We start from the raw sequence: 14,204 nt of genomic DNA, 5'->3' as shown, positions 1-14,204 counted from the left end.
ACACTTTTGCAGTCTGCCAACTCAGAAGTGTTTTAAAATAAATGGTATAATAGAGCCCTTTGGTGCCAATTCTCTTTCGAAAGGGTGAAGGAAAAAAATAAGCTGTAGCGTACATCCTTTATATATATATATTTGTGTTATCAGCTGTGGCACCTATTTTTTATAACCAAATTGCAAAAAGTACACAAAAAAAATGCATAAGTATATATGCATTATATTCAGACTGAAGGCAAAGTATGTGCCTGAAAAGTGGCAGAATGGCTTTCTGAAATTTCTTACATTAACTAATTTTTAGAAATATGCAAGTTTCTAAAGAAAACTAAAAGCCCAACACATGTCTCTCCCCCGTTGTGTCTTTGTCAGGGGATGCAGCACGTGGAGATCTAAGCGGTAGTTCTATTTAATGGCAGCATGTGATATGATCGGCTCCATGTATTAGCTTGTCTTTATTTACTGGAAGTCTCTCGCTGCCCCCACAGCAGTAGAACATATCATTTTGTTTTATATTAGTAGCTTGATAGTTACTAAATATTTTTGGTTATCTTAGTTTTGAGGGATCCTTGAATGATTCCCTTAACACCAGTAGTATTCTTGTGGTCATTGTAAAATGTATTTTATTTGGTCGTTGTATACATTTAAGTGCAATTAAGGGTTTAGAGAAGCCATACATGCTACTTTAATTTCTCCATTTCAAGGTAGTTTTCTTTCTAAAATGATAGCAGTTACTTACAGCCAGTATTAGTTCCAGACTCCAGGTATCAGAAGTAGTAATATTCCAGATGAACTATATATTGAAACTGGCAAGTAAGAAAGACAATTGAAACTTGTTCGCACTGTGGTTGCAAGTTTAAATTCGTACCACTGATACATTTATAGTATGATTGTCAGACGTCTATGCGTTATTTTAACATTGAATACACTATTTAGTGCTTACATAAGAGATTCGATTTACAACCCAACATAAAACTCTCTCTTTGCAGACCTGCATAGTGTGTTGGACGCAGAACACAAGAACCAGCTAAGAGAGCAGGAAGAGGCTCACAACATAGAAAACTGCAGGGAGGAGGAGGAACAGGTAATACTTTTACAGGTATAACAAATAACCAATTGCGTAATAATTGTGTTCTGAGTTTTTAAGTTGTCACCCATTCTTGAACTAAATGTCTGTGCTTCTCGCTAGATTGAAAAGCTGAAGGATCAATCTAGTCAAGAATACAAACTCCTCCAGGCCCAACTAGACGACAGACGGGCCAGTCGTCGGGAGCTAAACGGTATTGTCTTTTGTTTTTGTTTGTTTTAATGTAATTCTCATTCCTTGAGAAATGTACACCGTACGTGATGTTAAGCTGATAAATTGTACGTGTGCAGTTAAAAGCAAATGCCGCTCTTCACAGATCTCAAAGAGCAGCTTCTGGCCCGCTCTGCTCAAGTAGGGGAGATGGAAAGACTGAAGAAGGACTTTGAACAGCAGAAACTGCAATTGAAAATTGATCACGAGAGGGAAATGGAGGAACTGAGGATATATTTTGAAGAGAAATCTCGTGCAACAGAAGAAAATTACAGGGAGGAATCGGAAATTCTTCATCAGCGTTTACAGCAAATGAATGAGGAGGAGGAGAAAGAAGAGCTGACTATGCTGAACAGGTGGCTGTTCATTGAATCTGACAAAAGCCACTAAAGTGGCTTTGCTAGCTGTGAGAAAAGACTTCTATCTTTGTGTGTTTTTCTGCCTTTAGATTTACTTGCCCTCTACCTACCATGGTTTGCTTAACCCTTTAAGTCCCTTTAGGAGGAAATGCTAGTAACTTTAGGAATGGTTAATCAATTTAATTCTGCTAAAAACTGTGCAGGCAATGAAACCTAGAGTTTGCTGTAAGATAAGAACCATGCAGCCCATTATTCCTGACGTAAACTTTAACCGGTCCTTGGTCTGGCCTTGCATTCAGGATAGCTTTATGGACCTTTTCCATGCTTAAATACTCTCAGCCTTTCTAAAACCTAAAAGCTTGGTTTAAACCACACTGATGATCACTGGAGCCCAAACACTTCTACAGTGACATCCAAAATCCAGCGATTGACATTCATTAACTGTTTGACTTGAATGCTGCTTTATTGTAAATTTCTTATTTGCTTTGATGGGCCGAGTTTATTAAAAATAAGAATTTAGAAACCAGCTAAATATACACTAAAATGGTCTTTCTGTTTTGTCCTGCAGCTCCGCTTTGGATATAGATTTGGAGTCTGACAATGAGCAGGGGGACCTTCTTCAGCAACTTACTCACCAGCTAGAGCAGCATAAGGTTAGTGATCCGCTAGTAAACATTGACACTCCATGCTCCCAAACTGTTACGACAAAGTATGTGGCTAGAGAAAGAGAGGTAGTTGTTCCCCCATAGCGAGTATTTCACATACTCATTTGTTTTCTTTGTTCTACAGGAGGAGCTTGTCTACTTGCGACTCCAGTCCGAGGAGAAGCACAGGCATGAAATAGAGACCCTGCATGCAGCATTAACTCTACAATATAAAGAGGACGTGCTGAACATGAAAATGGACCTTTCTGAAAGATACCTGACTGAGATGGAGGCTCTGAAGAGAAAGCACAGCATGGAGCTGGAGCAGCTCAGGGCAAAGCTATCAGAAGAGCATATTAGAGGTGTGAAGTAGAGCCCTGCGCGGGGCTGCTTTTGTCCAATCCCGCCCCCTCCCGCAATGTATGTGTTCCGCTCCCGCCACGTATGTGGTCAGTCCCGCCCACCTCCTTACCTGATCTGCAGATTTCCTGCACAGACCTGCAAGGCTGCCTTTGTGTTGCTCCCTCACAGCGTCTCTTCTCTTGTTCCGCCCGGGAGCCCAGCGGAGTCCACTGTGTTCCTGGACGGAGAAAGATAAGAGACGCTGTGAGGGAGCAACGTGAAGGCAGCCTTGGGGGACTTTGCGGGATTACCAGGACCCGCAGGTACAGTGTCTGACCGTCCGCAAGTTTTTTGGCGGGCCCCACATCCCAATGCGGTCCTCTAGTGTGAAGTATGACTGGGTAGCTGTGCTGGTTTTTCCAGAATGGTTTTTCATGCCCTTACTTTGTCATGGGCTAGATCATTGTGCAAAGCTGGACTCTAGGGCAGCAGAGTTTGTGAAATAGGAGTCTGCAAGTACTGTTCTGTGTCTTTAGGGTTTTTACCAGAATCTACTGGTGGTAGCCATGGAGAAGAAGGTTCTGCTAATCTGGTTGGTTGATCCTCTACATGTCTGATTTTGGAAATGTACTGTCTTGTGCTTAACACATAGGTTTACTCTTCATGCATGTTAGTCCATTTCTCATAGGAAGCTGCAGCAGTGAGTATACTCATTGCCTATCCTTGGAAGCAATACTCCAACTAGAGTAGCAACAGCCAGTTGCATATATATTGCTAGTAAACTGTTTGGGTAGCATTCCTGTGATTGGCTGCTGATACTTTTATTTCAATGGTAGCTCGGCTACCATTGACTAGATTTGGAGTATTTTCCAGAAATGTACATAGAAATGCTGCTTGTTTTCTGTGAAGACACATTTAAATGACACCGAATTGTCATTTCCTAACTTGGTTAACTAAAGAGTGCATGCAGTGAATTGCATTGAGCTCCTAATATGCATTTAATGTGTGTGTTTTAGTGAGGGTTTAATTTAACCAAAATTATTTAAGAAGTTGTATTTCGTTTTAGCGTGTTTGGAACTTGGTGTCATTGTGTTTTTAGGTTTTTCTTATTTTGTCTTAACTGGTCTTCCTTATGCCTTTTTTCCTAATACAAATGTTTAATTTTCCTTAGAGATGAAGTTCCACCTGCAGAGGGCTCAGGAAGCTTCTTATAAGGTGGATACAGAGGCTGAAGAAAAGATCCAAACACTGGAACATCTGCCAAATAGACGCCACCAGGATGTCCTAAGCTTGGTTGCAAGCAAGGTGAGTATGTGTTATGAGTGGCCACAACAGTATGGTAAAGCCCTCCTTCCATCAAAGTATCTCCAATGCCAACATTTATTTGCACCAATGATTTTGTATTATCCTTGATTATCACTTTTCTGCAGCAGGATCAATGTTGTCAGACAGAGCTGCAGCACAATTTGTACGCTCCTGAAGCAAGTTCTGGCCAACTTGAAACAGAGGAACAGATCAAGGAGTTGGTGAAAGTCACCCTTCTCCCAAAGGCAGAATGTGACACTAATAACCAGAACAGGTGAGAAGTTACTTCAGTAAATAGGCTCCTTCTGATGGAAATGCAGAGTTATGCAAGCTTATTACAGGTAGATATCAATTCAGTAGGTTGATATGTTATTGTGTTTAACACACTGTTTAATTTCATGTATATATCATGCAGTGGCTGAATTGCTGTCTCATTGCAAGATACATTGTTTTACTGTTCTGGGCTTACCTTTGAGCTTTACTTACCAGTAAATACCTCCCTATCCTTCTGCAGGTTTGAGCTGCAACACAATGACATACCACAGAGCCTCTTGAGAGGTCTGCAAAAGGAAAACATCCCTGATGTATACGAGGAGGAGGTCATAAATACTGTCTCTGACTTAAACAAACAACTCAGCATTCGTGTGTTTAACTTCAAGCAGCAGCACAAAAAAGAGTTAACCTCCCTGGTGTCGGAGCTTCAGTACCAACATGAGGAGCATCCCATCTCTTTAACTGTGCATCAGCACCAGCTTGAGGAAGAACTCAACGCTCAATTATCAGACTCGCAGAAACTGCACAAGGAAGAACTTCCGCCGCTGCAGGAGGAAGAGCTTGGTGCTCGGGTCGCGGAGCTCCAGCGTCTGCACGAGGAAGAGCTTGGCGCTCGGGTCGCGGAGCTCCAGGGTCTGCACGAGGAAGAGCTTGGTGCTCGGGTCGCGGAGCTCCATCGTCTGCACGAGGAAGAGCTTGGTGCTCGGGTCGCGGAGCTACAGCGTCTGCACGAGGAAGAGCTTGGCGCTCGGGTCGCGGAGCTCCAGGGTCTGCACGAGGAAGAGCTTGGCGCTCGGGTCGCGGAGCTCCAGCGTCTGCACGAGGAAGAGCTTGGCGCTCGGGTCGCGGAGCTCCAGCGTCTGCACGAGTCACAAGTTCAACATCTGGAGATGACACACCTGTCAAAACTGGACACTTTGGAGTCGTCCTACCTTATAGAGATACAGAAGATCCGTGATGAGCATGCACATGCTGTGGCAGAGCTGGAAATATGTTTTTCTGAATGCCTCCAGGAAAAAGACAAGGAAATATTGGGAAAAATAACACAGGCAGAAGCTCAGTGGCACGAACAGCACAAACAGAAGCTAGAGCTGGCACAGGACCTCCTAAAGAAAGAACTAGCTGCTATTCACCTTGAAAAATTTCAGGCCATGTCACAGGAGCTGGAAGCTGCTCACATGGTGAGGACCTCTCATTCGTTTGGTTTTGGCATGATTTCCTAATAGTTTGCTCTAATTACTGTTGTTAATAATAATAATACAACTACAGTATAATAGTTTTTCATGATTTTAATCTTTTTTTCTTTACAAACACCCAGTCTATATTTGTAAAATGAGTAATAAAATTGGGTTCATCATCTCTGTAGTAATGCTGCAAAACATGTGGTTTTTTATTTATTATTTCTGTAATTGGTCTTAATTCACACGTTCTGTAAAGCCAGGTGTTTGGCCACACCTTGCTTTTCCACAAGGCTGTCTTGTTGCTAGGATTGAATTTCATAGCAGATGGATTTAACGTCACCTGTGAGACTTCAGAGTAGCACAGAAAAGCCAACATATACCTTGCAGACCACAAATTCTACTTATTAATATTTAGTATTAATGGGATCCAGTAAGATCCTCTGCCAAATTCCTTCCTAATTGCATGGATCAAACCTAGCAGTTTGGAGGATCTTGCATTAAGAGTAATACACCTGCTTTCTGGTCCATTTAACTTTAGAAACAAATAATTTTGTTCATGGTAACTGCGGTTCAAACAGGCTACTTAATATTTGCACTTCCTTTAAAATACCTCCATAATGAAAAAACATGATGATTTTAACACTGCAACAACTTGTAAAGCACACTGCAGAGATTGTGTAGGGTCCACGTTTTATGGTTGCTATAGATATGCCTTAAAGACAAAGGGAAGGTGGCCTGGTAGAAAAAATGATTTGTAGTGCAATTTATTTATATGCGTATCTTGTACCCAATACATTTTCTTTGCTCATATCCTTTGTATTTATTTTATATTTTTTAATAGGAGGACATGAATGAGAAACTAAGTAGACTGCGTTCCCAGCTAGAAGAGGAAAAAAGGCAGGCCCTGGATGCTTTACGTGAGGAGGTGCTGCAAATGGAACAACAGAACAAGCTTGCGTTGGAGGAGCTACAGGACCTGCATAGGGCAGAGGTTCAGCAGAAGACCCTAGAGCAATCACAGAAGATGCATGATGAAGTGACCACGCTCAAAGAACATCTCCAGAAACAGGAGGTCAGTAACGTGTCAGTGAAGACAATGGGCGTTTCTAGTTAACCTTCTTTTACCTTTTAGGCTTTAGAAGTACTGCTTGCTAAACGCTTAGCATGTGTGTTTGGGAATATACCCTAAAATCATATCAAATGGCCCAATGTGTGCACGTAATCTAGAGCTTGATCTGTTTTTTTCAAAAAGGTGCAAATTTGTGGACTGTAGGATTATCATGGTTGGTCCATGCCCCTAAGGGGCATTTAAAACCGAAATGGTAGCTACCTTTTGGACATAAACAATGTTAGATTAAAGGCTTCTACTCTTATGACAAAATCCTGAGTACTGATGCCCCTCTTTCCTTTTTTTTTTCTCAAGATATTAATCTCAGAACTGGATTGTCAATGTCGGGCACTGTCTGCAGAACTCAAAAACAGATGTGACCATGAGCTCCAGTTACAGGAGGAAATAGAGTTGTTAAAGTGTCAGACACCTGTGCTTGTGGAGCAGCAGGTTACCCAGCTGAAGGTATGAACTTGGGTGATGCCTTTGGGCCTCTGTCGCAGCCTTGTTAACAGACGCAGATCGTCGTGTGCTTTTATTTTTTATTAAGGAATCCTTTGCATGATATGCGTAGATGAAATGTATGATTTACTGCAAGTTGGGCTAAGTTTTTGGCAAAATTTCTGCTTCAGGGGGAGTTTGATGCAAGCAAACACTGTGCTCAGCAGGAGAGAGAGCAGATGACGACTGCCCATCAGGCTGAAGTTGAATGCTTAAAGGGACAGCTTGAAGAGAGGGGCCAATTAGTACTAGAGGTGAGCGATAAAATAGAGGTATTCACTTTTCTATTTCACAGCAAGCTAATGTCATTTTAATATTTCCCAGATGCTGTGCAAAACCCTTGTAAATTTAATCTCGACCTCTATAACGCCAGCTGCTGCTCAATCTGATGAGAACTTTTATACATGTGTTATGCCAGGGCTCGACAAATCCCAGGCGCCAGGTCGCCATGGCGACAGAGAATTTTGTCCTGGCGCCTAGGTTTTGTCAGCCTCTTACATCCAGAAAAAATTGTGGATGTAAGAGGCTGAGTCACCACACGGGGGCGCTGCTTCTTCTGTCTGCCCATGTGTATGGGCAGACTGCACAGCCACTCCGAGCCCGCCCCCGAGCCTGAGATCACTCCCACGGAGTGATCCTGTAGGCTGAAAACGCGGTTGTTGGAAAACTAGCAATCGTGTTTTCAGCTGCCACAGGCAGCTTCAGGAAAGGGGGTTCAGTGTTGATTGGGTCCCCACACAAGTGTGGGGACCTAACACAACATCCCCCTGCTGCCTGATCGCTCCATGAGAGCGACAGTGCAGCGTTAACCCCTTCAATGCCGCGATCGCGGCATTTAGGGGTTAATTCCCGTTTTTCAGGGGGCTCTGCTGCTGGTGGTCTGCCTGGAAGCCCAGGCAAACCAGCAACAGCAAAAACGAGCCCCCAAAAGCCCTTTGATGATTCCTGTAGGCATGGAAGCCTACAGCAGTCATCAGAGACTCCTCCTGCAGTGGCTGGTCTATAGACCAGCAATTGTGTCCCAGCTGCCAGAGGCAGCTTCAGGGACAGGGGAGAGGGTTCTTTGGTCTCCACATGAGTGTGGAGACCAGCCCCAACACCCCCCTGCTGCCTGATCGCTCCATGAGAGCGACAGTGCAGCGTTAACCCCTTCAGTGCCACAATTGTGTATGACACATTCGTGGCATTGCAGGGGTTAACATTTGGGGACTAAATATCAGTCAATGCTGTGCTCCAAAGGAACATCAGCATCAAAAGAGTTAAAAAAAAAAAAATTAAAAAAAAAATAAAAATAAAACAGCACTGACCTGAAAGTCCAGGGTGCTTCCAGGTCAAATGCTGTGAGTTTAGTAAGTGGGCTGATGATGATCAGATCACTCTTGACCAACTGTTAGTTTAAAAAAATCCTGGCTCCTAACTTTTTTACCTGGCGCCTAGATTCACAACAAATTTGTCAAGCCCTGTGTTATGCAGTTGTGCTGGATGCAGAAGCAAGAATTAGTACAACACATCTGAACTATTTCAGGAGTTTGAGAATCCCTTTTTGTGAAGAAGTAATCTGTGAAACATTAGAAACCCCTCGCAGTTTCAGTGTCAAATAGAACTAAAAAAATAAAAATAAGCCTTCTGTATATTCATGGGAATATATATATATATATATATATATATATATATATATATATATATATATATATATATATATAATTATATAATATATCTCTATCTCCTATTACAATAGGAATGAAATAGTCACTGATTGGTAAGACGGTGTTTTGAAAGGTGCTAAGCTTGTATTTATTTTTGTAGTAAATGATCTGTGTTTGGGAGTTGCCTTCCTTAAAAATTGATACCTCTCTAAACTCCGATCTGCCAATTGTCTGCAGATTATTAAAAAAGGTTTCTTTACACCCTTACACTCAAGCAGACAGCTGCAACCTGTTGGCTGGGTGACAACTGATTGCTTAGGGATGGAATGGCTCTCAAAGGTGTTGCTGCCAGGAAGCTGATTGTGTCAAATGAAGGGAACAATTTCAGTAAATTGCAAGGGGCTCAAATTACCTTGAATTGTTCGGACTGTTATTTATAAGTTCCTATAATATGCAAGACGTGGTTTGTTTGCCGTGTACATGCTCAGCTTTCTGATACCTCTCTGTTCTGTGCCGCTGATCAGTTACAGGAACAAGTGTCCTCCCTGACCAAAGAAGTGGAAGCCTTTAAATCCCAGCTGGAGCTTCTTGTGCAGAGAAGGGAGCGTGAGAACCAGGAAGCAGATAACTTGGTAGCGATGCTACAGTCGGATGCACACAATTCCCAGCAAGAACTGTGAGTTTAGGATTAGAAAAATGTGGGAGGAAAAAAACGAAGGCAATTAAGAATAATGCGGGCCGAGAACTAAGCTCTGACCATTTGTCTTATGAGCATCTCCAGATAGCACTTTATACAATACAGCTTTTTATACATACGTGCACATATTAGGTCTCAGACTCGCTTCGGCCAAATGTATCTCTTACAATGGAAATGGTTTGGGAGCAGGGGGAGGCAGCAAATACATGCATGTATTGTGATTAAACCCCCCCCCATGAACCAGAAAAAAACAATGTTAATCATATGACTGAAATGTCCGCTTTTTTTTTTTTTTTTAAGTTTTGTTTTCTTGATAATTAATACTTTGCTGCTCAGCTAATAGTGAATTATTTGTCACAATTTGACATGTGATATTGAGACATGAGTCTTCAGATTTCTTCTATCTATACGTTATCTTGCTAACCCAGAATACATTGTTTACCCATGCTGTGAATATCATTAATTCAGTTTACCACCATAAATGCTTTGGTTGTTCAGATTTGATTGACTGGTATTTACTTTCAGGAAAAAACTGCAAGATTCCTGTCAGCGTCTTCTCAAGCTCTTCACTGATGTCCTGAAGAGTACACTGTCAACAGAGGATCTCATATGTAAGAACATCGACAAAAGCTTGGCGCAGAGGGATGTTGAGGACAGCATGGACTCAAAGCCGTGGAGTGTCTCGATGCATCTTAAAGATGGTAAACCTCCAGATAAGACCTTCTGTATTAGAAGCAGACACAGCTCTATTCTGACACTCCGGAAAGGAGAGGTCGATTTTTGTTCTCAAATGGGACAAACGTTCTTTTCTCCTTTTTAGATGATAAGCATCGTGTAAGTCCAGACTGTGACACTCTTACTGAACACAGTTTAATGTCTTCAGATGAAGGCTGTGAGTTGTCAGAGTATCTGTGTGATAGTGTGCTCGGAGGGTTGGATGCTGGCCTGGAAAATGAGGACAAGGTTCTGCAAATTAGCCAGCGATTACGTCTTGCAGTCGAGAGACTCCTGGAGATGGTTACTGGGTCAGCAGTCCAGGTGAGACAATGACTAATATATGTCTGTCATATAATAAGCCATATTATAAATGTTTTGCCTGAGGATTGTACTCAGACAATCTAAACTTTTATGTTTGTGATAGATATATGTCTACGTCTCCTATGGTGGCTAAAACTTACCAGTATATTCTGTCTTCGTGTAGATTGAACAGACTCGAGAGATGCAAACTCGCTTACAGGAGGAGTTCAGCAGCAGGTCTGAAGACATGGCTCAGGTGGTGAGCCAAAACCAAGATCTTTTAAAGCGACTGGTACATGAGGCTGAGGCAAAGAATCTCTTACAGGTGGAGCTGCACAAAGCCCAGGGTGAGCAGGTTTTGGTCATTATTTTATAACCTCACAATCTCTTATAGTACGTTAAACATCCAGGTCCTTTTGCCTTGCATCTCGGGTGAAATTTGATGGTAAAGGTCTACCAGACTGCCTAAATAACTACTTCTGCTCTTCTTTTTTTATTTTTTTTGTTACTGAAGGAAGTGGACCTAATCAGTAAACTCATTTTTCATGCTTTTTTTCCTCTCCCTCTGAAGTTCTACATGAACTTTCCAAACTAGAAATGGATAAATCAACTGGATACCAATAAATATTAAATTATATTTTTAGTGTTGCGGCAAAACTTCTGGCAGGCATAGTAAACCCCTGACTGCCGACAGTGGTTGTTTTCAGAAGATTGAGTTAACAAAAAGTATACAGTATGATTCTGCTAACTTCAAACTAATAAGCCTTGTATTGGTAGTAGGGTAATGAATGGCAATCCTTGGCAACCTCAAAAGATTTAAAGGTTAGAGATGGATGGAATATAAAATAATGTACTTATAACCAAAGGTAAGGTACACAGTCAGTTCCTGGTGGAATAACCTAAATGGCTAATGACTGTAGTAAACTAGAGATAGTTGTCAGCTGCAGTATCTTATCTGGCACTTAGATCCAAACTAGATTTATTAATCTTTGGGTTGGAACCTTTTAACCATTCTTTTTATTGCTGAATTTAAAGTCCTATCATGGTTATCCAGCCATTTGGCATTGCTGGATTATACTAAATTTGCAAATGCTAGAAACCCTTTGTTTTCTACCCTTTGAATTCATAATCTAACACACTTGTTTTTAATCTGTGCTACAGGCCTTATTGAGGGTTTTGCTGCTGAAAAGGCATCGTTGAAAGAGGCCTTGTCAGCAAAGGAGAGTGCAGAGCATCATTTGATTCTAGAACTTGAGAAGTCACGCGAACAGCTGAAGATCTTGACCAAGGAACCCACAGTGTCTGATGATCAGAAGGAAATTCTAGTGAGGCTGCAGGAGATTCTGTCTGGGAATTCCAAAGATGTTGAAGTGGGTAAGGATCTTATGGTTTAATGTATGAAACGGACCCTGGTATTTGTATCTGTTTCTTTCATTTATATTAAAGTTTATACCCTGCCTAACATTTTTGTATTACATATTGCAACTAGTATGCCTGTGATTTCAAAAGAAGGCCCTACACTAAAACAGGACGGTGATAGGGCTGTGAAAAGTACCGGGCTACAATACATAGAATATTGACAGTCCGTATGATTAACAAGTGTTTGTTACGCTGCAAAGCCTCAGAGGTGAGGTTTAGAAGCAACAGCCTGTCTAGGAATGATACCATGGATAATTCTCTGTTTGAAATCACAAGTCCTATCACAAAAGAGGTATTTGGAAGTCTTATGGGATAGCTGATTCCCAGTATACCGAATTTAGGGAGATAAGCGTGGGGGCACGCTTCTAACACAGACGCTGTCCTGCCGGCCATTGTAATTGTCTAAACAAATATTTTTGGATCATCGATTTTGGTGATTTTAGCCGCTTATCTCTTCTCCTCCTCCTCCTCCTCCTCCTCCTCTCTCTGCTTTCTTTTTCTAGTATCTCACTGACGCATGCATATGCTGAATTTCTCTAGAAATATATATATATATATATATATATATATATTTCAGCCCTGTTTTGCGTCTAAAACACACACAGTTTTGTAAAGATTTTGCTGATAATAAGGCATCCTTTGTAAGGGCATGGGGAAGAGAGAATGACTTTGGATAGGAAATAAATTAAATAAAGCTAGATTGCTACATTAAAATATAGGCCTTATCTTCCTTGTAACCTTTTTTTAAACTCTTTCCAAAACAATGTCAATCTTTTTTTTTTTTTTCTTTAAGATCCACTTTTTTGTATTCTCTGCTGACTCAAACGACAAAGTGTTTTTGTGCAGGAGTCCCGTTTTTGGAGTAGATGTCCGACTCTGACTATTTTACTTTTTCTTGCAGAGCTGTTAAAAGAAACCGAACGTTTGGCCAGCGAAAAGCTGGAGCTAGCGTGCCAGGCAAAAAAAGATCGGTCCAATTTGCTTTCCCAGATGAAGGTCCTGGAAATGGAGCTCGAGGAACAAATGTCTTGTAATCAGGAACTCTTAAAAGAAACCAAAGAAATGTCTGACCTTAAACAGCAAATCCAGTCTCTGGAAAAGCAATTAAAGAACCAGAGACAGTTTATGGATGTGAGTACTTGGCAGGGTATAAATGACTTTTTTTTTATTATTATCAAATAACATTTTAGTTTAATGACCGTGTATTGTAAAAAGTTCTGATTCCAAGCTATATATCCATGTGAGGGATTATACCTATTGATATGGGTGCAAAGGTTTTATATAGCGTTTAAATGGAATTCTCACCTTTTTGTAGCCATGTGGGCTGTACAGATGAAACTGTCTGGAAGCCCCCAGTGGCATGATCTCTCTTTTTCACGAGAGAGTGCACAAATATTTCAGAGTGGACTGTTTATCACTTACCCACTAAAAGGAAAATGTTTCAAACTTTTTTTTTATGCTTAGGAACAATGTTTCCAGTCTCTAAAATACAAATAAGTGTATATATCCGTATGCAATATTTGCTGTTTTTACTTTTTTCTCTTTTTAGTACAGTTCACCTGCAACACTGGTGGTTGTCCTGAAGAAAGGACCCAGGACCTTTATTTTGCCATGCTTATTTAATCAAACTAAGAGTTCTAGTGTGCTCCCTTTTTTCTTTTTGATTAATACACACACGTCTATTAGTGGCCAAGATTGTTCTTGGTGGTCATGAACCTGCTCGAAAGACCGGCGGAAAGACATGGATTAATGAGCGGTTCTTACACAAGATTTTCATATTTTTTGACTTTTAGGAGCAGGCTGTGGAGAGAGAGCATGAGAGAGATGAGTTTCAGCAAGAAATTCAAAACCTTGAGGAGCAGCTGAAGCATGCGTCAAAGAATCAAGGAGATCTTAAAGGATATGGGGTGAGTTTGAAATGTAGTAGCGTTTCCCCGGTGTCTAAATAAACCCGGAGAAACGCACAAGTAGTGTGACAGTGGATAGAGGCACTGATGGTGCATGTGCAGATTCATTTGATTAAAAGGAAATTATTTCCATGCGTTTGATTTTCTGGCTCAACACCTACATCAACTGCTGTTCAGCTTTAAATTAATTTTTAGGAGACCTCTTGAACTTTATGTCATCCTGTATGTGTGACCTTAATATCAGAGCATTTCCTGGGGGGGGGTTTGTGTGTTAACATTATTTTAACGCACTATATTCTAAATTAAGGTTTTTTCAGTTGTGCTTCTGTATTGGTCACTGATATTTGAGTTTTACAACTGGAACAGAATACAAGAGGTATAAAAAGTCCGGTATAGTTTTGGTGATTGAAGCACTTTAAAGGGTAACTGTCACACTCCAGGCTACTCCTGATTTCAGTTCCCTTGCCCTAATTATTTAATGAGTGAAAGGAGGTGTCTTGTGATAGTGTCTTACTAC

At 41.2% G+C, this 14,204-nt stretch overlaps 1 protein-coding gene across 1 annotated transcript in view; it reads left to right on the top strand.

Moving 5' to 3' along the window:
• The window catches only part of PCNT (pericentrin), a 38,196-nt gene that overhangs the window by 10,186 nt on the left and 13,806 nt on the right, over positions 1 to 14,204 (top strand). Inside the window, exons 10-27 of the mRNA XM_053471961.1 lie at positions 981 to 1,090; positions 1,181 to 1,271; positions 1,395 to 1,644; positions 2,216 to 2,300; positions 2,437 to 2,653; positions 3,805 to 3,938; positions 4,067 to 4,212; positions 4,453 to 5,392; positions 6,234 to 6,464; positions 6,816 to 6,965; positions 7,133 to 7,255; positions 9,172 to 9,323; positions 9,870 to 10,045; positions 10,165 to 10,382; positions 10,546 to 10,708; positions 11,523 to 11,735; positions 12,682 to 12,911; positions 13,574 to 13,687. Of these exons, the coding sequence (XP_053327936.1) occupies positions 981 to 1,090; positions 1,181 to 1,271; positions 1,395 to 1,644; positions 2,216 to 2,300; positions 2,437 to 2,653; positions 3,805 to 3,938; positions 4,067 to 4,212; positions 4,453 to 5,392; positions 6,234 to 6,464; positions 6,816 to 6,965; positions 7,133 to 7,255; positions 9,172 to 9,323; positions 9,870 to 10,045; positions 10,165 to 10,382; positions 10,546 to 10,708; positions 11,523 to 11,735; positions 12,682 to 12,911; positions 13,574 to 13,687 (3,743 nt within the window). The remainder of the gene's footprint in view (positions 1 to 980; positions 1,091 to 1,180; positions 1,272 to 1,394; positions 1,645 to 2,215; positions 2,301 to 2,436; positions 2,654 to 3,804; positions 3,939 to 4,066; positions 4,213 to 4,452; positions 5,393 to 6,233; positions 6,465 to 6,815; positions 6,966 to 7,132; positions 7,256 to 9,171; positions 9,324 to 9,869; positions 10,046 to 10,164; positions 10,383 to 10,545; positions 10,709 to 11,522; positions 11,736 to 12,681; positions 12,912 to 13,573; positions 13,688 to 14,204) is intronic.

This window comes from Spea bombifrons, chromosome 7, assembly GCF_027358695.1.
Source record: "Spea bombifrons isolate aSpeBom1 chromosome 7, aSpeBom1.2.pri, whole genome shotgun sequence".
Lineage (NCBI taxonomy): Eukaryota > Metazoa > Chordata > Amphibia > Anura > Pelobatidae > Spea > Spea bombifrons.
This window is presented reverse-complemented; position numbering and strand designations above follow the sequence as displayed.